General features: G+C 33.3%; 3 protein-coding genes and 1 long non-coding RNA gene across 5 annotated transcripts; 2 read left to right on the top strand and 2 right to left on the bottom strand.

The window, feature by feature from the left end:
* The first annotated feature begins 301 nt into the window (after positions 1–301).
* Positions 302–5,180, top strand: LOC146930066 (poly ADP-ribose polymerase 3). 2 transcript variants are annotated; one of them, XM_085701722.1, is made up of 18 exons: positions 302–831; positions 898–1,193; positions 1,295–1,490; positions 1,602–1,715; positions 1,807–1,864; positions 1,941–2,010; positions 2,271–2,445; positions 2,547–2,680; positions 2,772–3,009; positions 3,093–3,220; positions 3,295–3,371; positions 3,454–3,614; positions 3,696–3,905; positions 3,991–4,093; positions 4,194–4,276; positions 4,365–4,508; positions 4,592–4,774; positions 4,868–5,180. In XM_085701722.1, the coding sequence occupies exons 1-18, from the start codon at positions 826–828 to the stop codon at positions 4,934–4,936; spliced, it is 2,445 nt and encodes an 814-aa protein (XP_085557848.1). In that variant the 5' UTR covers positions 302–825; the 3' UTR covers positions 4,937–5,180. The 2 variants fall into 2 exon arrangements, with proteins under 2 accessions (XP_085557848.1, XP_085557847.1); XM_085701721.1 differs by lacking the exon at positions 302–831 and having other exon boundaries at positions 862–1,193.
* Positions 5,181–7,171: 1,991 nt separating this feature from the next.
* On the bottom strand, positions 7,172–9,306 carry LOC146930067 (Glycosyltransferase family 29 (sialyltransferase) family protein). The gene has a single exon (XM_085701723.1). It carries the CDS (start codon positions 8,734–8,736, stop codon positions 7,468–7,470), a length of 1,269 nt encoding a protein of 422 aa, XP_085557849.1. The 5' UTR covers positions 8,737–9,306; the 3' UTR covers positions 7,172–7,467.
* A 5,126-nt stretch (positions 9,307–14,432) lies between these two features.
* Positions 14,433–21,454, bottom strand: LOC146930068 (uncharacterized). Its single transcript, XM_085701725.1, has 6 exons — positions 21,085–21,454; positions 20,823–20,921; positions 19,003–19,692; positions 18,794–18,907; positions 17,391–17,868; positions 14,433–14,881 (listed from the first exon to the last, which is right to left on the bottom strand). Exons 1-6 carry the CDS (start codon positions 21,376–21,378, stop codon positions 14,667–14,669), a joined length of 1,890 nt encoding a protein of 629 aa, XP_085557851.1. The 5' UTR covers positions 21,379–21,454; the 3' UTR covers positions 14,433–14,666.
* On the top strand, positions 14,889–17,351 carry LOC146930069 (uncharacterized). Its single transcript, XR_015006271.1, has 2 exons — positions 14,889–15,693; positions 17,059–17,351. It is a non-coding gene; the product is annotated as an uncharacterized LOC146930069 (long non-coding RNA).
* Positions 21,455–23,728: the final 2,274 nt, after the last annotated feature.

The following is a 23,728-nucleotide window of genomic DNA, read 5'->3' on the forward strand; positions in this document are numbered from 1 at the left end:
GAAGCATAATTACCATGTAACTCCAATTCCTTCGACAAATCCATAAATTACCAGCAACTCACAATTTCATATACTCTCACTAGTTAATAAACACACACTTCTTAATTTTTTTCCCTTTTTACATCTTTTTTTCTTTTTCCAATGTACTTTCTCTCTTCTCATGAACAAAAAGAACCAAAACACTCCTATATGAAACCGCGATCGACCTACATTTTAAACTATGTTGTACCTCTAAATTTAATTGGTGTTAGAAATCCGAATTTAGTAAAAGGCACAGAATATCTGCGCTAACCGTTACTTTATTCATGCAATCAAAAATCCATGTTCAACCATGCTTAACATGATTTTTTTGTCTCCACGCAAAAGGAAGAAGGAAAAAAAAACGTTCATCTTTATTCTCGATTGGACTGCACCGTTTGAGTAGTGCAAGCAAAGACAAAACAGAATAGAATCAGAGAAAGGATGAGAACAAATGAACAATTAATATGATGTTGTGTGTTAGAGGTGGAACAAATAACAAAAAATAAACATGGCTTTCCCACATGTCAGCATTACAATGAGGTAAAATATACGTAGTTGTCCACGTGTCAAGAATTTGCAATCCTTAACTGATGTGGCATGTTGTAGTGAAGACAGAAAATTTTGGTTTCTTAGTGAGAACTACATGCACGTGGCATTTCAAGGTTGTTGTCTCAGCTACAACCTATGATCATGTGAAATTGTTCATAGAATCAGAATGGTTATTTAGTGCATACCATGTCAAAGTCCAAAAACTCTTAAGTTACATGCTTTTCTTTTGGTCATTGTAAAAAAAAGAAGCACAAAATGAAGGTATGTTCATATTTTTTCATTGTTTCTTCTTTCTTTTCAATATTTGATTTTATGGAAAATTTGAAGGTTGAAGCGAGGTCACATAATGTTCATCATGCACATGGAGAAGAAGAGAAGGTGATGACAAGGAAACAAAAGGCAGAATCCAAGGCACATGAAGTAGAACATTCTCCTAAAAAGGCTAAGGTGGAAGATGAAAAAAATGGTCACACTAATGGAAAATCTGCTTCTAATGTTGTACAAGAATATGATGAGTTTTGTAAGGTCACTAGTGAGCAACTATCTTTGGAGCAAATGAAAGAGATTCTTGAAGCTAATGGTCTTGATTCCTCTGGCTCTGATCTTGAAATTACACGAAGATGGTTAGTGATATAAATAATAAATAGCTCATAAAGAATATGAAATTTGTCACTTTAGTTCATAGGTTAGTGATGTGATTCAATTGTGCTACTTTCTTGAACAGCCAAGACTTGCTGTTTTTTGGTGCATTAGAGAAATGCATGGTTTGCAATGGCAATATGGAGTTTGATGGAAGACGTTATGGATGCAGAGGTTTCTACAGTGAGTGGTCTAGTTGCACTTTCAGCACCAGAGAACCTCAAAGGAAAGATGAACCCATTAAGCTACCAGATTCTGTTCAGAACTCTCCAGTTTCAGATGTGATTTTCTCTTCTTTTTCTTACCATTTTGTTTCTTCATTGTATATATATATAGTTTTCTTGTAACTTGTCACCTAAGAATTTGTTATGACTTGCATGTATGTGATGTAGTTGCTGAAGAAATACCAGGACCCAAATAAAAGGCCTCAGAGGGATTTAGGCTTAGCTATAAAGCCATTTACTGGAATGATGATTTCTTTGATGGGTCGTCTTAATCGAACACATGTATGCACCTATGTTGTTATTGTTGCATTAGTAACTAATTAACTAACTGATACTTAGTTTTGTTGAATGGATTTTGTTTTTGGTTGCTTAGCAATATTGGAAAAAAACTATTGAAAAGCATGGAGGGAAGGTGGCAAACTCTATCATTGGTAACATGATAAAATTTTCTTTTCTCATCCTTCTGTTACTAGGAATTTCTGTAACCTGGTTAGTTAAATTTTTCAGGAGCAACTTGTTTGGTGGCTTCACCTGCTGAGCGCGATCGAGGTGGAACATCCAAACTTGCAGATGCCATGTAAGTGTGATACAAACTTTAAGGCAATAAACTTGCAGATGCCTAAATAAGGAGTAGAGATCACATTCTTTGGATTTGGTGTATAAATGTCCATTTGATATGTGCAGTTATATTCTTCTTTATATACTCCAAAACTATAGTAATTTAACATCTATATTTCTTATGTCAAATGCATCTATAAATGCTCTTGGCTTTGTTCTGATATCATGAAAAAGGATAAATTAACATGGCTAAATAACTATCAACCTATCATACTATAGGGAGAGGGGCATACCTGTGGTAAGGGAAGCTTGGTTAACTGACAGCATTGAAAAGCAAGAACCACAACCTTTGGAAGCTTATGATCTTGTATCTGATCTTTCTGTGAATGGGAAGGGAATACCCTGGGACAAACAAGATCCTGGGGAGGAGGCTATTGAATCACTCTCAGCAGAAGTACATGATTTACTCTTTCATACTTGTTTTTTTCTTCATTATTTTATAGAAGAAATATAGGTCCCTTTTGTCTGTTCATGAAATTTGGTGAGTGTTAACAGCTCAAGCTTTATGGGAAGAGAGGGATCTACAAAGATACGAAGTTGCAGGAGCAAGATGGAAAGATATTTGAAAAAGATGGGATATTATACAACTGTGCCTTCTCCCTTTGTGACCAAGGGAGAAAACTTAATGAGTAATGATACTATGAACATGAACTGCAACTGTAGTCCTTATTGACATTTATATGAAAACTATCCCTAATTAGTGTTGTTCATTTGGGGCAGCTACTGTGTCATGCAACTGATTGTCGTCCCAGAGAATCGTTTGCATCTGTATTTCAAGAAAGGAAGAGTGGGCGATGATCCTAATGCGGAGGAGCGATTAGAAGAGTGTGAGAATGTGGACAATGCTGTGAAAGAGTTTGTGAGGCTCTTTGAGGAAATAACAGGAAATGAGTTTGAATCATGGGAAAGAGAGAAGAAATTTCAAAAGAAGCCACTTAAGTTTTACCCCATTGACATGGTACATATATATTGCTTCCCATAATTGATGACTTATCACTCCTGTTTTTGGTTAAACATATATAGCATTATGGCATTGAATAGGATGATGGAGTTGAAGTTAGACATGGGGCGTTGGGTCTTCGGCAGCTGGGGATAGCAGTGACACACTGTAAACTCGACCCTATGATTGCAAATTTTATGAAGGTCATGTGCAGCCAGGAAATCTATAAGTAAGCACAATAACTCAACACTACTTTGAATGATTCTTACCTGAATTTTCACAATTACCTTACGTTGAATTCAGGTATGCATTGATGGAGATGGGTTATGACTCTCCAGACCTTCCAATAGGAATGGTTACAAATCTTCACTTGAAAAGATGTATGTAAAGAGAATTTGGAAACAATTCCTTTTCATATTTATCTAATGTCATTTAGAAGGACTAACAATTGAACTCTATCAGGTGAGGAAATTCTGTTGGAATTCATAGATAAAGTGAAAACATTGAAGGAGACAGGGCCCAAGGCTGATGCTATTTGGTCTGATTTTAGCCAGAAATGGTTCACTGTGATGCACTCCACAAGGCCTTTCATTTTTAGAGATTATCAAGAGATTGCAGATCATGTAAGCCAAATTAGTCACCCATTTTATTGGTTCAACCAACCACTATTTTTGAAGACTGAATCTTTGTCATAATTTTCCTAGGCTGCTGCAGCCTTGGAGGGTGTTAGAGATATAACCCTTGCTTCTCACCTCATAGGAGACATGAGTGGCTCAACCATTGATGATCCATTATCAGACACATACAAGAAATTGGGTTGCTCAATTTCTCCCCTGGAGAAAAATTCAAATGATTACAAGATGATTGTGAAATACCTTGAAAAAACTTATGAACCTGTCAAAGTTGGTGACATTGTAAGAATATAATCGTTTCTGTTTTGTAATGCATAACTGCAAGAATGATCAAACCTTTTGAGTGTTTACTTCCTATGAACTACAGGAATATGGGGTGTCAGTTGAAAACATCTTTTCTGTGGAATCAAGTGCTTGCCCTTCATATGAAGACATAGTAAAGATGCCAAATATGGTTCTTCTATGGTGTGGTAAGACAGCTAGAATAGTGTTCAAGTTGTAAGCCAAAAAAATGGATTACCTTGGTTGTTAACAAATGACGAATACTAATTCTATGATTATAATATGAAGGATCAAGGAGCTCAAATCTTTTGAGGCACTTGCACAAGGGGTTCTTGCCAGCTATATGTTCACTACCGGTTCCAGGCTACATGGTATTTAAAAATATATGCTTGATAATGGTCTGTTCAATATTCGTATTGGTGACTATTTTATTATTACTTGTGTGTTCTTGGCATACAGTTTGGCAAAGCCATTGTTTGCTCTGATGCCGCAGCAGAGGCAGCAAGATATGGTTTTACTGCTGTTGACAGGCCAGAAGGGTTCTTGGTTTTGGCCATTGCTTCACTAGGAAATGAGATTACCGAGTTGAAAAGTCCACCTGAGGTAACCAACAGTTAACCATCCTTCATGGTTTCTTCACTCACAGAATTTATTATTGATATGATTATGAAAATTACTTGAGACAGGACACAACATCTTTGGAGGAAAAGAAGGCTGGAGTGAAGGGGCTTGGAAAGAAGAAAACTGATGAATCAGAGCATTTTGTTTGGAAAGATGACATAAAAGTTCCTTGTGGTAGCATAATTCCCTCTGGCCATGAAGATAGCCCCTTGGAATACAATGAGTATGCTGTCTACGATCCTAAGCAGGTATAACCTATCTTATGTTGAAGTATAAACCAGATTTCAGTAGGGAATAACACATTGATTATATCATTGTTTGAGCACAATTTTGTTTTGCAGGTACGTATAAGCTACTTGGTGGGGGTGAAGTATGAAGAGAAAGATGCCGTGATAGACACGGCAGAGTGAATGGCACAACAGAATAATGATAAAGTGAAAGCTTTTTGTAATGCTAAGTACTTGGTTCAAGACTATCTTTTTTGAAGCTGTTGCTCTATTAAACTTAACTATATATAGGTTTCTTTAGGAAGATCTCTATCATTTTGATGTAAATAAGTAAGTAAATTATGCAACAGCAGAATATGTCTATGTTGATCTATGTATAGGTCCTGCTTATGAATGGAAACTAACTTAAGAGTAAATGTTTTGCCTACTTGTGTTTTAAGCAACAAAATGCAACTTCTACCTAAACACATAGTTGAACCTTCATTATAAATGAAAATATGAATAGAGGAAAGGATATGGTGTGTAACTGTAAACCATTATCAATAACTACAAATATCACATGACTATATAAAGTTTGAAATAAAATAAAATGAAATCATATTGATCCAAGTTCTTTCAAGTTGGTTCCATCCATTGACATATCAGCTATTCACATGCCATGTTCGTACATTTTTGCCATGTCATAATATTTCTGACGTGCCATGTCTAAAATCTCAGCATTTGTTTCTCAATGTATCGAAACATCTCACAGCCATCTTCCCACCAAGTATGTTAAACTCTGATTATACCGTTTCTCTTGCCCTTTGCGTTTCCAAATTTCACATATATAATACATCAATTTGATTATCTCTTAATCTGTTACATTTTATTATTCCACTAACCCTACATTGAAATTGTATCAGTTACATGAATTCAGTAAAGAAAGAAAAGAGAGAGAAAAAAGGTTTTATAGGTTACACCTCTTACTAAGAAAACTGCCATTTCTTACATCTCTCTGGAAGGAAAAATCACAATCTAAATAAAATCACAATCTAAAATCACAATCTAAACTGCCATTTCGAGTGACAATCTTCAAAGTTTAATGCTCAATACTATCAAAGGCTCCAAAACAATACTCCATTTGCGCACCTTGGTTGAACCAGCCTCATCATGTCTTTAAGGTAATTATGAGTAATTGAAAACTCTTAAAACAAATGAGATGGAAAAAATAGATATCAAAGATTTATTTACCAATCTTGGTTCTCTTCTTTGATAGTTTCCAGGATAGTTCAAAATATGCAATCCTTGTTTTCAAATATTGTTTGCTTGATGGTTTTCTGGATGGTCTAAAATATGCAACCCTTACATTCAAATCAGTTATAATGTTGCAACCCTTTTTAATCATTCCAATACTTGTGTCTTTACTAATTTCTCTTAGACATATGCCTGACCAAAACATTTTGGTGTGTCCTATGTTGTCTTTAATTAGCCTCAAGACTATGAGTAAAATTTGCAAGTGGTACCAACGAGCTAATTTTTACTCCATTTGGAAAGGAAAAAAAAAACACATTTTTTAGCTCTAGAGGATAATAAGCAAATAACCTCCCAAACCACAAATATCAAGAATAATATCTAAAAATGAAAAAATTTCTGATACAATTGGGTGATCAGTATATACTTGATTCAAATACAACAATTTTTCTTAAGTGTGTATAGAACAAATCACATAAGCATGAAATAAACTTTTTGAACATCAGTACATTATAAATAACATATAACATATCTAAGATATGAATTTATAATTCAATACAATACGCAGCAGTCTCATTCTATTTAGTAGTAATTGTTGGTAATTTTAGATTACCTTCTATCACTGTCTCTGGTTTTGTTCCTTTTTCTTTGCTACCTTCTTTCTCAAATCTACATTCCAACTAGATTACATTCTCATTCTGCACTTCCAACTCCCTGTTCACCCCTTCTACTTTCTCCCTTTAGCTTTAATAAACTTATAACTAGGTGAAGTTTATAATATCCTCCATGTGCAACTTTTTCTCTTTTGCAGTAGTCAGCTTCTATAACTAGGTGGAGTGCAGTTCAAGGATAGCAACAAAACCCTGCATTATTTTTTGAACTGGAAAAGTCATGTAGCATGATATACGCTACAAATGAGAGTAGTAAAACAAAGACTGCATATTACACCTCACCATTAATTTTGGACCAAATCATTTGATTTAATTGGAAAGTAAGAATATAAGCTATCATTTGATTTAGTGACTTTTTAAACAATAAATGTTGGTAATTAGTAGTAACAGTTGGTAAAGGTTAGAACCCAATATGGCATGAACAATAAATTATGGTTATGAAGCAATAATTGCAAGTGAAACAATAATCACTCAACTTAAGAAAAATCAATGAAAAAAATTCTGAATAACACACAGCTTAGGTGCACATACTTCATCATCATTGTATTGATCTAACCAAAATTTACACTTGAGTGTTGCCTTTGAGGCTACATTTGGGACAGTACAACTTGAGAGAATAAAAAATGAATCTCAAACCAAACTCAGTAATCCCTTCCACTATCTGTTCATTCCACAAGTATTACAACAAGATAACACTTCAACTATGATAACACATGAACAAAATCGACCCTCCAACAACACTTCGCTGCTGTCATCGATACATTACAACATGAGGAATCTTAAACTTTTCTCCGATACAAACTCACTGTCATGTCATCGATACATAACAACAGGAGGAATCTTAAACTTCTCCGATACAAACGGTATAGGCTTATCTCCCTCCACAAGGTCGCGATAAAAAGCATACTCCGCTTCATAATCATGCAAATGAAGTTCAGCTTTCTGATTAGTATGATAATGATGTTTCGCTGCAGCCGATTTACCAAACCCAAAAAGACTAACTTTCTCACAAACCCCTAAAGCCAACATCACAGCTTGCATCCCAGAAGAATAATGAAACAAAGCACCATCATGCGCCAAACCCCATTGCTCCAAACCCTTCCCAGTTTCCTCCACAAATCTCTTCAATGAATAATACTTCACAACCCTAGCACACAACACATCGAACCTCGGATCCGTCACCAACAACGGCGATTTATGTGAAGCATTACAAACAGTATAATCCAAGAAATGCACAGCTTGACAAATGTACATAACTATAGGAACATTTGCACCATATGGATGACAAAAACACCCTGATCTTCTTGCACACAAATGCAAAATGTTGCTATTCATAAAGGATACACTTGTCTTTTTCCCAACTTTTGATTCATAGTTATCAACCCTAGCATTGTTTAACCTAATCACAAATTCATGTGCATCAATTAATGCACCATAGTTTCTATTAAGCAAAATTCCACTATTACCAACAACAGCACAAGATGAATATTTCTTCACATCACCTGAATCAATGTTAACGACTTTGTTATACCGATCGATCGGAACTTTCACCGATCGGGTTAATTCGGCCATAATCCCCGGTTGAAATCTCCGTTTTCGGGCCCAATCATGCAAAACTCGTCGAAAATCAATCCAATACCGGTAAAACAACGGTGACCGGAGTGTCGCCGGATAAGTTTTATCACCACCGTCATGGTGGATGAACCTCCGCCATGAGACGAAGGTTCTATGACGAGCTTGACTAGCGAAGTTACCGTCGAGAAGCTGCTGAATCTCTCGCCGGGTTTTTTCCTCACCGATCTCGACGGCGGCGTGGTGGAGTAAGGTGGCGTTTAGCGACGGTGGATCGCGAGTGAAGAGACGCGCTTCGAGCTCGATTGAGAGTATACCTTTACGGAGAATAGCGCGTGAGGTTAACGTAGCGATGAAAACTAAGAGAAGGAGGAGAATAAATAATGGTCGAACGGTGCGTTTCATTTTAGGTTTTGTTGTTGTTGAAAAATGAGTGAAAAATGAATCGATGAAATTTGATTTTGGTGTTTCATTTTCAGATCCATCTTTTTGTTCGGGAGATTTAGGCATTTTAATTAATGTGTTAGGGTTTCATAATTGGGGTTAAGCAATGAAATAGCGAAGAAGGGTACAAAGAAAAAGGATGAAAAATTTGCTGTAACAGCAGAAACTGAACATTGAGAAGTTGGAACATGAAATTTTGGAATTTTGTTTTGTTTTGTTTTGGTTTGGTATGGTTGTGGAACCAGAACCAAACCCTAATTGGAATCAATGATAAAGAGTTCTAGGGAATGATAAATTGTTACTTTTGTGTGTGAGAGAAACTAAGTTAGTTAGGGGTGTGGTTTGTGTGGTGAGGGAGAATAGTGGGTGGGTGAGCATGTTAAAAAGCATGATTTTGTGGCATGGTTAGTGTGGAGGTTGAGAGTGTGGTGTGGGGTAAGGGAATTATGGCATGGGAGGTGATGTGAATAATGTGAATGATGATGGTGTAAGACAAGTGAATTGATCATGGAAATCAAGGGGTTTGAGGTGGGTCCATGTGATTAGTTTATGGTTGTGTAGATCAGAAATCTAACATTATCTTCGTCTTTTAGCATAGATCTATTGATATGAATGTTTCATTATGGAATAATTGGATTTTAACTTTTTTAAGAGGGGAAGTCAAGTGGCTTTATTCAATTCTAAGTTATGTTTTGCACATCTTTCCAAAAAATGGAATCTCTTTCTAACTCTAGGATTGTTATCGCCAGCGTGAATGTCACTTGATACATGCTCTAGAAGCTGTATTTTACTTCCGCGCCACGGATATCATCGTCGTAATTAAAAACTGGTTAAGGAATGCTTTAACTTGTACCCTCAAGGCACAAGTTAATGATTCAAATATATAAAAAAATTATTGAAATGTGCGCATTTCATTTAATATTTAACTTTTTAATCATTTAAATGCACAAAATTTTATAGGAAGTTTCTTCTTTTAGAATTTTGTGTTTCGAATAGGCATGGTAATGAAGCAGGGTGGAGACGGGTTTTACCTTCCTCGTCCTCATATCATATTCTCATATACTTATTCGTTACCCTACTCATACTCAAGGGATGAAAAATCAAATATCATCCCCGTCCCTGATGGGTTCAAGTATCCTCGCCTCATCTCCATCTCCGCAGTGGATAATTTTTTTTAATAAAAATAAATGTATTTTTTTTTAGCTCTGAGCGCAATGTTGCAATGCATTATCAAGCATAGAGATGTTGACGATTGATGACTATGGTGAAGGAGAAGAAAGAGGCCGAGAGTGTGAGATATGAAAGGAGAAAAGAGAGAACTATGATAAGTGTTTGTCATCTGAAATACCGAGACTCTAATTGTGTGAGTGAAATGATTTAGGGTTTGGGTTTCTATTTATATAAAAGGGGTAATAAATTGATTTTCTACATTCAGGACTGTTTTGGGTATGGGTTTGGGGTGGGTACTTATATCTCAGTTACTCGTCCCGTAACCGTGTTTTTAAAATCGGGGAAAACTCAAACCCCGTCAAACCGATGAAAACCCGTCAAATTGGGTTTGGTTTTGGTGGGTAACCGGGGGAATGGATTTTGTTGCCGTGCCTAGTTTTGAAGGCATTTCCAATTAAAAATTTGGGTTAGTTGTATTGCTGCGCATAGATGAAAGTAATGTTTTTTTGATGAATGAAAGTGATTTTTTTTAGATAAATAAATTTATAGCATTTCATTAATCAAAATACGTTCAATGAAATATGATATACTTCCTCTGTCCCTTTTTATAAGAATAATTTACAAAAAAAGTTTTGTACATAAATACTCCCTCCGTCCCTATATTTAAGCACCATTTGCCTCTAATAAAAGGGTGCTTATATATAGGGATGGAGGGAGTATATGACTATCTACAAATTTTTATACGCATTCATTATTTTATTTTTCCAAATACACCCCTCATCAATATTACCAATATACCTTGAAATATGAAAAGTTAACAATAAAAAGGGGCAGTAATAGTGACGTACATTTATGACAAATTTATTACTTCAAACACTTTTCTTAAAACCCGTGATTTTTGAAAATTATTCCTATAAAAAGGGACGGGAGGACTATCAATCATGGTTTGGAAACTAGATAAAACGTGGTTGTCTTGGCAAATGTAAGGATTGTCTCATTTGCTTCTCTTCGCACAAACTAAACATTGGAGTTTACATAGTATTGTGTAAAAAAAGCCTTACATTTTTTAATAATCATCACAAACTGTTTATATCATGTTTAGAGGATGAGAAACTATCCACTACCTTTTTAGCATCAAACTCGGTGTCTATAGGTCCCAAACTCAACTATGAACTCATTCAAAAGCAGTTAAAAGTCTTAGAGCTTAACCAATATGTACCTCGCAAATTGGTTAAAAACATTCAGTTTTAGCCAACACAAAATTGCATGTCTCATCCCTTATACACATTCTAATCCCAACTTTATTGGTTTTCTTTGAAATAGACACGTCAATGTTACATTTAAATCTACCTACATTATGTTTAGACCACTTGTTATTACCTATATGTCTTTGTGTGACGCATGTTGAACTTCTTACCAATCTGACTTCCTTCTAGTCTTCAAGCATAGTCTTGGCACACTCTATTACATATGATTGAGCATCAGTCACGTCATTCCACACCTTATTATTCCTTTGTTTCCAAATACTTCAAAGCACACAACTAAAGAGTAATGTGTCTTCAACAAATAAAGCTTGCAAAATATTAAAAATGATACCTTCAATATCGCCCCCTTGTTGCGTACTCCATCTAAGAACAGTAGAGGAAGCTGGAAACATACTCCATATATTAAGACTGCTTGGACAATGAAAAGATAGATGAAGTTATCTTCATCACTAGAGTTACATAAAACAAAGATAGATGAATGTATCAGGTAACTTTTGCATCCATAACCCGTAGGTACTTTGAACCGAATACCCACCATTGCTTTCTTTTTTCCAAATTATGTGATCTTCATTTAATGATGAGAACAAAGGTGTGTTTGTAATATTGCCAATAATTTGATTATCAAAAATCAAGTTCAACAGTGGTACATCCCTTTAATTTCCTTGTTATGTTGTAAAATGCAATCAGAAACTCTAATGCTAGCAAGAAGGGAATCATCATTTTGCGAACATATAGAAATATTATTTGTAATCCAATTTTTGGTCATACTAGTATAGATGTACCATCCCATACACTACATCGACTCCCTGCCTTAAGAAGCATTTGTAATTCAAAATGAAAGTAATGTTGATGCTATCAAATAATGGAAATGAATCCTCTCCAGCCATCTCTATTCTCTCTCATGTGTTTCTCATAATGTGGTTAGAGGTGAGGATAGGTCAACTCAGACTAGTCTTTGAAACGTTGGAGTCTGTCCTACGGAACATTTGGAGGATTGAGTATGGCTTATAACCTTTCGTAGGCCTTTTTTTATCTAGTCTGACATATTTAAAAGTTTGGCCCGGCTTGAAAGCTTATTTCACATCAAGGCCATTAAATAGTCCATTTTACTTACTTCTAAATAGGTTAAACACACCTTAAAGCCTATTTAAAAGGTTTTTTCACTATAAGGCTCGTAACTTTCAACAATAGAATTAATTAATGGTGAAACATTATTCAGATATTAATTTTACATCTTCTATTTAAGTTATGAGTTCATGAGCTTTTATTGTCTAACATCTGTCGAGTTGCACCTACTGATCACTCGGCTTTGTACGTGTGGGGTCATACTCTCTCAGAGGTCTGGGTCGTTTATTCTCCTCCAGCTGTCGAGTTGCAACCTTACACCGGAGTTTCTACACGGGTTTATTGCTTAGGGTCGTCAATCCTATAGGGAGATCCACCTTCGTGCATAGAGGTATGTGGGGTTCTTACTCTCTCAGAGGTATTTGAAACAATGACTTAAATTAGGGTTCCCAAATTCTTAATGGTCCTAAAGGCGCCCTCGTCTATTGAATCTTAGAAGTACATCAACATATTCTCCAACTTGATAGTTCTACAAACGACAGTCATATCTCATCTTCCTTACCAAGGATGAAAGAAAAATAAAGTTATTATGCTGATTTAATTCCCTGAAATTACTATCCCTAATCAGGTGGTCTGTTATTAGTTACTTCCTGATTCAAGTAGGTTCTCATCAATATTAGGTATGTCACATCTCTAAGTACCGTTATATCAGGGTTGGTTCGCTTTAGAAGAAACAAATATTACGCTATACAAAATTAGATAGGATTCACAAAATAAATGAATAAAAAACTTAAATTAAATAAATCAACAAATAAAATAGAGGTTCATCTTAGAATCCTACCCTAATAAGGTTTAGTTACTCATGGTAACTAGAGACAAATTACAAAAGAAATAAAACATACCCTAGAGACTTAGAGTGAGGAGAGACTCCTCTTCTGAAACTCCTATCGCTTGCCTTCCTCTTAAACCTCTTCGTTCTAAATGAAAAACTATGAATGAGATGAGTTGTATTTATTGGCAAGTTTCCATATGGGTTTGGACTGAAAAACTGGGCTTTTCCACTAAAAAAGTGGAAAAATCATATCTAACCCAATCACAACTTTCCCAGAGCTCATGATGGGGCGCATAGGTGCCTTTTTGCATGCCCAGGGCGCATTCTTCGTTTTTTCCCAGAGCTCATGATGGCAGCAGCCCAGGGTACATCCGTGCAAATTCTTGCACATAATTGCCTATTTCTTCGTTTTTTTTTTTTTTTTGTGTTTCCTTCCATGTAAGATGTTTTGGGACTTGGGAACAAACTTCCCCTCTTTGTAATGTCTTTTGAGACCTCTTGAATCTTCATTCATGGTCTTCCCAAGATCTTCACAAGTCTTCAAGATGTTTTGTTTTGCTTTGCTGATTTGCATGATTTCTTCTTGAATTACATCAAAACACCTTAGAATTGCTATGTTTCGAGAAAAACTTGAATTATTGTCATAAAAATCATAGGCAATCGTTCTAATACTCATCTATTTTGGATTAAAACTAAATGAAAATGACTGAAAATCATCATAAGAATAAAGTAAGATGTTGTCATCAATAAGCTTCTTCAAGTTTCAATTTTATTGTAAATGTACTATGAAAGTATTTATATATTAATAAAATGAGAATTCATATCATCTTTGTCTCTTTACTTTTTATGTTTATTTACATTTATTTTATGTTTTTATCATTTTAATTATGTCATCAAAATGATAAACGAAAATATAGGCACAATATTGTTTCATATAATACAATTTGAAAACACATATCAATCTGTTTCGAATTATACAATCTGAACTGAGGGTATTTTGGAAGAAAAAAATAGGGTGCATGAGAGACAGATAGGGTGAGAAAACTAATAGTTAAAAAGAAGTTTACTTTAGTGGAGCCCAAACAATTACATTTTAAAAAACAAATCAAGTTAGGAAATCAAACAAATACACAAGCAATTGAAAAATTCGCACCTAATGTTAGATTTCTTCTAGTTACGCCATAAAAATATTCAGTTACACCCAAACTTAATTAAAATTATATGTGAATACTGAAAGTACGCTTGTTCTTGTAAAGTTAAAAAAATAAAAATAAATGTTTTCATTCTTTACTCAAAATCTTCACATCTCTCCAACATACATCCATGGGTGGAAATTGCCCTTTTTTATATGGAGTATGATTAGAAAAAATCTTCATATATATTATTAGAGAAATAAAATATTCCAACATCAAAAAATAGGAGAAATAAACTAACCAAATAAAAATACTTGGTTGTTTTTGCATAAAATTTCAGAATACCGTTGAGGGATCATATAACCACTAACATCAAATCTCCATCCCAAAAAAAAAGTATTTATGAAAAATATGAGTACTTCCTGAATCCAAAGTAAAATAACAGATGAACAAAAAAAAATGGCAACAAAATCAACTAAATCTTTGAGCCAAAAACTTGAAGTTTAGGTCTTGTAATTGGTATTCCTGATTTTATTCCTTCTGATCATTAGTGTTGCTACCTGTGATATTACCATTGTTATTGCCTTCTGTGACATTATTGTTGCTATCATTGTGATTTCCTTCGGTGACATTGTTGCCATTATTATTATCAGTAGAAGCAGTGTTGTTGTTTGCCTGAGTATGACCAATAATGGAAGTAAGAGCAGGTGACAAAGATGCAAGAAAATTTGGATTAGCAGCAATGGCTGTAACACCCCATTTTATTAATTATTTATTTTATCGAGTTTAGTGTCTTTTTGTATAATTTATTTGAATAATTGTCATATGTGCTCATATGTGATTAATTGTCTCTGTGTGTATTTTTTCGTTAGGATTATTAGAATTCGATGTTAGATAATTATACATTTTACTAAGATGAGTGAGTAGTAATATTTTGGAAGAAAATGTCTCACTTAATAATAATATTATTTACGGAACCTATTTACTCTATTTTATAGAAGCCATATCTTCTTAAATTAATTAGGTCTATATGTTTGCACGTATGTTGAATCTCAAATAATTTATCTTTGTACACATTGATCTATATTATATGTTAAGATATACTTTTCTTAATATATTAATTGTATATGTCCATTCCTTGTTAGGTTTTTGCCTGCCATGCTCATAGATAATGACACTCATGTTGCCACTATATGTCTTATTATATATGTATAGGTAATAGCACTTATGTCTGCCATTGTATGCTTGCCATTATATGCCTTATTTTATATAAATTTAGGTTGATCAAATGGAAAGGACACGGTTTTACTTCACAATATATATATCATTAATTCCTTTCACTCTCATCTCGGAAGAAGCTACATGTCCATAGAAAAAAAATAATAATATATGAAACTTACAATTCACTGAAAATATATCACGCCCAACAATCACCTTGTTGTGTATATCCGGAAGTATTTTTAAGTCATTTTCCTCTATTTTGTGTGATCCTAGCGTGGGCAGTTCCTTTCAATCATCATAGGACGGTATATTGTGTGTTACTAGGAAGCTTTTTAAGGTAAGGGTGAGACTATCTTTCACTAATATTAAGTTTGTAGATCCTTAGATTGCATCTAACATGTTTAGGATGAGTTTTGTAAGATTATGAGAGTTAGGGATTCTGAGAGATAATTGAAAATTAGAGTTTTCAAATATATTCGATTAAAATATATTGATTGATGATCCATGTTTCGGTTGAAATATTTGTTGTTGTGAAGGCCACGATTGATGACTTTATTTATACATATTTGTTTATTGATGCCTATTTGTTTCTCAAACTTATCAATGCATGTTTTGATCACTTAGTTTATTTTTATGTTACATGATAGTTGCTACTGATCACTTGTTTGGTTTTGATATAAAGGAAATCAATTTAAATTTGAATTCTAATCACCGTAATTATTCCAATTGCTTTTGGTACCTGATTAACTACTACTTAAAAGAATTTCTTTGGCAAATGGCTTATATTGTTGAATTAGTTATTTAGGTGATTTGTTTTAGAAATTGGAAAGGATCTAAAATAATAATTTTCCTATGAGTTACCGTAAGCTATTTTGGAATATATATATCAATGTTTTAATAAGAGTAATAATAGTAAAGAGTTATAAATAATAAAAGTTTCAGATGAAGAATTGAATTGGTTAGATATCAATTGATGAGCAAGGATGATTTATTTGATTAAATGTGATTTGTGAATTATTTGATGATGTGAAATTAACGTGTTAATTGATGATGTATAACTGAAGTGATATTTAATGATGTGTATTTGATGATGATGTTATTTAAAGATGTGTTATATAATGAAGTGTTATTTGGAAGATGTGTGATTTAAATGTGTTATTTATGATGCTTATGTTGATGCGATGTCTAAGATGTTATGATGTTAAGAAGTGTTAAGATGTCATAGATGTTCATGAAGTTCTAAGACGTAAGATGTTGAGTCGATGCATATTCATTTAAAGATGAGGGCTCATGCCCTGGAGCTTTTGCTCAACCAAGACGATGGAGCTTTTGATCAACCACGACGATGGAGCTTTTGCTCAATTATGTTGAGGGCTTGATGCCCCGGATTGGTACCACATGCATTTGCATATCAAGATGATTTAAGATGATTTTAAGAAGTTGAAGTTGCATAGTCGATTCGAGTTGTTAAGAGGTTAAGATGTCAAGTTGTTAAGATTGATTTATAAGTTGAATATGAAGTTGATGTTGATGATTGATTATGAAGCTGACCATGAATTTGATTATGAAGTTGTTATGATAATGCTATGTTTGATCATGCTATGTTGTTAAGTGTAGTTTATGATTTATATGCTTAATATTATTGTTTGAGAAATCTCACCCCTTCTGCTGGAAATGTTGCCCTTCGTATGGGTAACTGCAGGTACTGATGGCTTGTAGGTTGGTTGGCTCAAGTGTCTAGGTGCTCTGATACGTAACGGGATGGCGATTGCTTTTACTTCTATTCCTTACGTGTCTTTTATGAACTTTTTATGAATAAGTAGTGAACCTAAATTATGAGATTTTCTAATAAGGCATGCGTGCCAAGACTTTTATCATGTTGAACTATTTTCCGCTGCGTAGTTTCAGATTTTATGATGTTGAACTTGAAGGATAATTATTATTATCTATTTTATGATTTTCAAGAAGTATGTGACATTCCGTTTATGATTTAAATACTCTGATTTTATTAAGAAATTTTTAAGTTGGGAAAACGGGGTGTTACAATGGCAGCATTAACTGCCCGAGCAATATTTGGTACTGCTAATAATTGTGAAGGGCTAGCTGTATATTTTGACATTTGTAGTCCAGAAAATTTTGATTGGTTTTGATTAGGTATTTGAGGGATCAAAGAAGCTGAGGAATTTCCAAAACTCTGAGAGATTAAAGGAGTTTGAAACTGATCTGGGTTCCTTTGTGGAGTATTTGGAGATTGAGTATAATCAAGTGTAATAGTTGGAAACGAAGCAGGAGCTGAGATAGTTGAAATACTTGAAGAACAAGGAAGGAGTGTTCTTGTGGGTAAATTTTCATTAAATTGTCCACCATTGCTTGATGCTGATGCTGAAAGAAGCATCTTTGCAGCTGCTGAAGTTGTTTTTGCCATTTCTTTGGCTGCAGTAGGTAAAGGGTGGCTGTGATTTCCTTCATAAGTTGTGATTACAACTGTTCTGTCAAGAGCACACCTTTGTACCTATTAAGTTTGAATTGTATTAAATAATATTGTCATTGCAATATAGACCATTCCATAAGTATTTTAATTAACCTAGCTAGCAGCTACCATTTTGGATTTGAGTTTGTTGCATTCAGCGAATCTAGGCATTCACATAGTAAGTACGTCGACGTCGATGGTCGTTGTATCGAAGATTGGATGATCCAAACTTCAATGCATATTTTGATTTTTAATGGTCATCAACGTGATGGATGCGTAAATGCATGGATTGTGGAATGGAGCAAATCCAAATCCATTTTCTAGCATAGAAACATGAGCTTTGAAAATGGAAACACATTTGAATTAAATTCTATTGTTATCCAACCTCGTGCAATGCATATCAAATAAATCATCACTAATAATGTTTGTGTATGTAGAGTTATTTTGTAATTAATTGAAAACATACATAAAATGATGATTAAATGACAAGGTTTTAAAATATGCATGTTTGTGACTATGATCTAGGAAACAATCGGAGAGTTTAATGTCGTTGCAAATTTAATGCAGTTGACGTTGCATAGATCATATTTGAATGTAATTCTCTATAATATTGAATATAATAATGCGAAAGCAATCATTAGGGTGACATAAATTTAAAACCTTAATAAATACTTCATCCGTTTCAAACTACATGTCGCAGTCAACCACTGCACACATGCCCATACACAACTTTGACCATTAATATCTTTAATTATATATAATAAAAAATTATAAAAATTTAATATTTTGAAAATATTCGTCAAGACATATAAAAAAACATCTTACATGCTATTATTTGTATTTATATATTAGTTAAAAAAAATATGGTCAAAGCAAGCTATGTGAATAGTGCACATTGTAAAATTGCGACATGTATTTTGAAACGGAGGGAGTACATGTAATTTGGATAATTATAGATGAAAGTTACCTGTTTTCGGACTGAGCAACCATGGGCCATGCTGCAACGATAATAAGATTTAGGACACGGGTTTCCTTTCGACAGTTTTTGTCCATACTTTCTCCATTGACATCCATCAGTGATCTAACACAATAAAAATAAATTCTTTAGGCGAAAAGGACATCAAGTTATGATATAAAAACTTACAAAGTTGAAAGTTAATATACACTTTAACATACCATAGTTTCTTCTGATCTAGCTATAATAGAAACTCTTGCTTTCACCAATGTTGTCTCAACATTATCAACATTAACATCTGCATTTTTACTAAGGACTAACTCCTTCGAAGCAACCTCGATGCTTTTCATCGCCGATCCTAACTGGTCCTGACTTCTAGGTTTTCTCATTGATGAGGAACAAGCTTCATGATCCATCGCAGTCTCAGCATTAGTAAGCAACACAAGATCTTTGCATTGCCTTGGCACCAACTCTCCACCATTCTCAAGTCTCTTTTTCTTGTCACATTTTCCATTAAAAACTTCTTTTCCTTTAACTTCCTTAACCTTAATAGTAGTCAATCCAGCATCAACAAATTTCCTTTTCATTGATTCTCCACCATTCTTTATTCTCTTTTTGTGTCCAAATTTTCCATCAGAAACTTCTTGTCCTTTAACTTCCTTAACCTTATTAGTAGTCGATCCAAGATCTTTCCTCGGCCCCAGTACTCCACCATTCTCAGTTCCCTCTTTCTCTTTAAATTTTCCATCAAAGAATTCTTTTCCTTTAACTTCCTTAAACTTATGGTCTAGCATCACTTTCTCGAAACACATCCGCATGGTATTGTAATCTGTTCTAAGTTGATCATACATCAATTTTAATCTACAGTTCTCCATTTTCTTTCGTTCAAGCTCGCCTTGAAGAATAGCCATCTGAAAACAGTTCAAAGAATTCAAACATCATCGCAAAAAATAGCTTTGGATCCTCTCACATGTGAATAAAACATGTTAAGGTTATAATAATCATCTCACTATTAAATTCAATTTGATTATCCAACAAAAACAAAATGCATTGGACCACATCATATTAATAGTGTTATAAGAGTGCAACGCATTTTAACATTGAGGTCATTAACATAACTCACTCATATTTTTTTCACAAATAAGAGGATCCAAATCACATAAAAATATTCTATAAACATAGACATACACATAAACACCGGACAAAACAATAAAACTGACACGTCAACAACCAATAATAATTTGAGAAAATAAAACAATAAAATGTAACCATATGTATTGGTGATTCGGTATCGTATTGGTGCAATGACGGACCCAGAAAATTTGAGTAGTGAAGACAATATTTAAAATAATGAATAAATAAATTCAAATTAGGTTGAAAATATTAAACAATGTATGTTTAAATAAAATCAAATAAAAGAAAAATAAAATATGAAAGAGTTTAATTAGCATACTCTATCAATGAACAATTATTTTACACATTCATCTAATGATGTGCTCCTACATCAATTAACATATATGAATACGCATAATTTTTCGTATTCATTAATTAACATGGTAATATAATATTGGATACATGTATAAAATAATTGTACATTGACAAAACATACTAGTTGAACTCAATATGAATGCATAAATATTATCTATGGTTGAAATAAGGGGAAGAAAAGGACGACAGCTCTAATAGTTGTATATATCATTATATTGTATTATACTTATAAATATAGGTCAAAGAAGAGTAAGAGATCAAAACTACAAGTCAAACCAACCAAGAAACACACACACACACACACACACACACACACACACATATATATATGGTTGAAAAAATTAAAATGGAAGTGAGAGTCTTGGCCCATATTGTAGTCTATATGGGTCTGCCCCTGTGGGTGTCACACATTGACGAGTCCAGACACCTTCAAATCTAAAGAGTGTCTATGTTATATATAAAATCACTCAATTTTGACTCAGTAAAACGAAAGGGAAAAAAATGTTCATCGGGTATAATTTCTTTAAATTCAGCTAGGTGTTAATAACATTACCTCCCTCTTGGTCTTGTTGTCTTCTGAATTAGGTAGAATGCAATCATCCATCATAGATTGATCACTACTAGTATTGGTAGTAACCGGAATGGGACCAAGCTGTTGAAGAAAAAATAAATATTCATCAAATTAACAAAATGATCATAAAAAATAAATGATTTTTTACGATTATAAATTCAAAAGCTATGAAATTTAAAAACAATATATATAATATAATCAGTAAAAAAAAACTATAATGAGATATTGAATTATGGTCACTCACGCTTAGCTTTAGTTCCAATAAAGATGGTGTATTCATATGAATATGATCATTGTCAGGGACAGAGGCAGAGACAACTTCATGATGGTCATTGTTGTTGTCCTTAAAGAAATCGAACTCTACTCTTGTTTCATGAGATGAGATTGGAGAGATTTGGTTTTCATTGGAGGATCTACTATTGACTAAGAAAGGGATAGTACTATGTGAAGCATCCATGTTTTCGTTGGGACTAAATTTCAACTCAAGGTTGTTTGTGTCTTCAGGAAACGAGTTGTCGTTAACTGGAGTTGAAGCCATGGATACTCTCTCTAACAATGAAATTCAAAGAAAGTGATAGATAAGTGTTAGAAGTTTTGGAGACTTGAGATGATCATCAAAAGTGAGTAGTTGCGATATAAATAAATAAAAAATGTGTCTTTTCTTTATGCTTTGAATGTTGTTGAATTAGATTTGAATTTTTCATTGACTCATTAAAACAGGTATACTTGGAAGAAAAAAAATTTAGTTGCCATATGGTATGTATCTTTTATAATAATAAAGGGGTAATGAATATTCATTCTATTACCATAATTTTTTTATTAAATAAATAATACTTAGTATACTTTGCTCTTTTTTTTAAGAGAATACTTAGTATACATTGCATCTTTCCAAACAAAAAAATAATAGTATACCTTGCTCTTTATATTTGCTTTATTTTTAAAAATTAATTACTTGATTCAAGTTAAATTATATAAATGATAAAACTCTCAACGAAGAGTTTTAACATTTACTCGTTTTGAGAAAACATTCTAGTAATTCATCAAAATAAAGTTGACAGAAAAAATTACTTTTAAAACTAGACTTTTGACCCGTGCGTGCACTGGTCCTATCAACTATAATAACTATCAATAAGTTATAATATATATTTTTATTTTGGTTTTAATCCTCCATTTCTCAAGGAAAAAGGACCTTGATAATTCGGAATTTGTGTGTGAGGCAAGTAAAGTCTGGAAAAAACTATTGCATCCGAGAATTAAACTCAGGTTCTCTTGAACAATTTATCCTCTCGTAGAGCTCATTAATCACTTGAGAATTGAGATCAATCATACAAATTAATTCAACTTAAAAGCTATATATTAAGGGCCTGTTTGAAACACTTTTTGTTTTTAGTTTTCGAAATATGTTTCAAAAATTAAAAACCAAAACAAAATTTACCTGTTTCAGTTTTTTAGTCCCCAACACTTAAAAAACCAAAACTCTTTTTCAAAACTTATATTTTAAAAATAGTTTATCAAACAAGTTTTTAATATTTAAGTTTTTAAAAACTAGAAAAGAGTTTTTGAAAAGTATTTCAAACATGCCCTAAATTACTCACACGAAAACACTTTATTAAAAATGATAACAATCACATAAACAATCTATAATTCTTTTTTTTTTTTATTACAAAGAGGGCTTAAAGCCCAAATAAAGGAAATGGGGGACACAAATCTAGAACATGAGCTATATTCAAAAAATAGTAAGTGATAGATCATGTGATGCTTACATATTCTTAAATGTGGTGACATTGTTAAATATTAAAATTACTTGTTAGAAAGCAAAATTTAGACATACAAACGAAAGCTAATGTGAGATTCTTCATGCTCAATAAGATATTGAATCTTGTCTTACAATAATGTTACAATGATATAAATTTACAATCATACACATCATGAAAAAACTTTACTTAACAGTTTCATGTCTCTCTTGAACATTGAATTTTCGTGTAAATTTTTTTCTTTATCTTGATATCTTGGACTTTGAAGCCTTTCCAAAATCCAAAAGTTGAATCGGTACATGTATGATACTATCTTTAAATCAGAGACTTGTCAAAAAAATTACAAATGCTTCACCTCCTTAAATTATTTATAAAAATATCACATGAAGATAAATGATGAGTTAGTAACATCTGTTTTTGGACCCATGATGCTGAAAATTGTATCCAATAATTAAACTCATGTTCTCTTGCATCCGAAAATTAAACTCAGGTTCTCTTGAACAATTTATCATCAATACTACTTACGTATCATAATATTGTTAGAGAATAGACACAAGGGCGGAGCCATGAATTTAAACTCAGGGGGACCAAATACAAGGAACATAATTTGATTAAAAGAATAATTGTTTAAATATAAAAGGTATATAAGAAACATGAGAATAATTGGTATATTTGAAGTATAAAATTGTCGAAATGGCTGTATTGATATGTTTTACGAAATATGAGATAATTTAAAATAATATGAAGTATAAAATTAATGATATTAGTTGCCAATTAATCTAGTAACACGGTAACATTTTTTGACAGAAAAAATATACATATTAATTAGATTAATTGGGGGGACCATAGCCTAATTATACTTGATGAAACATTTTAATATACTATAGTTGTAGTGTATAAATAAAATTTATTGAAAATGTGGGGGGGGGGGGGGGGGGGGGGGACCATGGCCACCATTGGCCCCCCCAGTACCTCCGCCACTATTCCATTATAAAAGTGACTTCGATTCACCAATGACAATGATTTTCATCAAGTGTTATTATTCAACGTGATAGATGTTAATCTATTACATTAATGTTTCCTGTGTAATAAATTATCTTAGAGAATTCAAAAGAGTTGAAGGCCAAAGGAAAT

Source organism: Medicago sativa, chromosome 4, assembly GCF_051527215.1.
Source record: "Medicago sativa cultivar Bolivia chromosome 4, Bolivia_mono, whole genome shotgun sequence".
NCBI classification, from domain to species: domain Eukaryota; kingdom Viridiplantae; phylum Streptophyta; class Magnoliopsida; order Fabales; family Fabaceae; genus Medicago; species Medicago sativa.

What these genes read in the sequence shown, in the direction of transcription:
- LOC146930066 (XM_085701721.1), top strand. Translation starts at nt 883, where the DNA reads ATGGAAAATTTGAAGGTTGAAGCGAGGTCACATAATGTTCATCATGCA. An exon ending in CTTGAAATTACACGAAGATG is followed by an intron (nt 1,194 to 1,294) that starts GTTAGTGATATA and finishes TTTCTTGAACAG; the next exon opens with CCAAGACTTGCTGTTTTTTG. An exon ending in ATCAAGAGATTGCAGATCAT is followed by an intron (nt 3,615 to 3,695) that starts GTAAGCCAAATT and finishes TAATTTTCCTAG; the next exon opens with GCTGCTGCAGCCTTGGAGGG.
- LOC146930067 (XM_085701723.1), bottom strand. Translation starts at nt 8,736, where the DNA reads ATGCCTAAATCTCCCGAACAAAAAGATGGATCTGAAAATGAAACACCA.
- LOC146930068 (XM_085701725.1), bottom strand. Translation starts at nt 21,378, where the DNA reads ATGGCTTCAACTCCAGTTAACGACAACTCGTTTCCTGAAGACACAAAC. An exon ending in TATTGGAACTAAAGCTAAGC is followed by an intron (nt 20,922 to 21,084) that starts GTGAGTGACCAT and finishes TTTCTTCAACAG; the next exon opens with CTTGGTCCCATTCCGGTTAC. An exon ending in ACAACAAGACCAAGAGGGAG is followed by an intron (nt 19,693 to 20,822) that starts GTAATGTTATTA and finishes AACTGTTTTCAG; the next exon opens with ATGGCTATTCTTCAAGGCGA.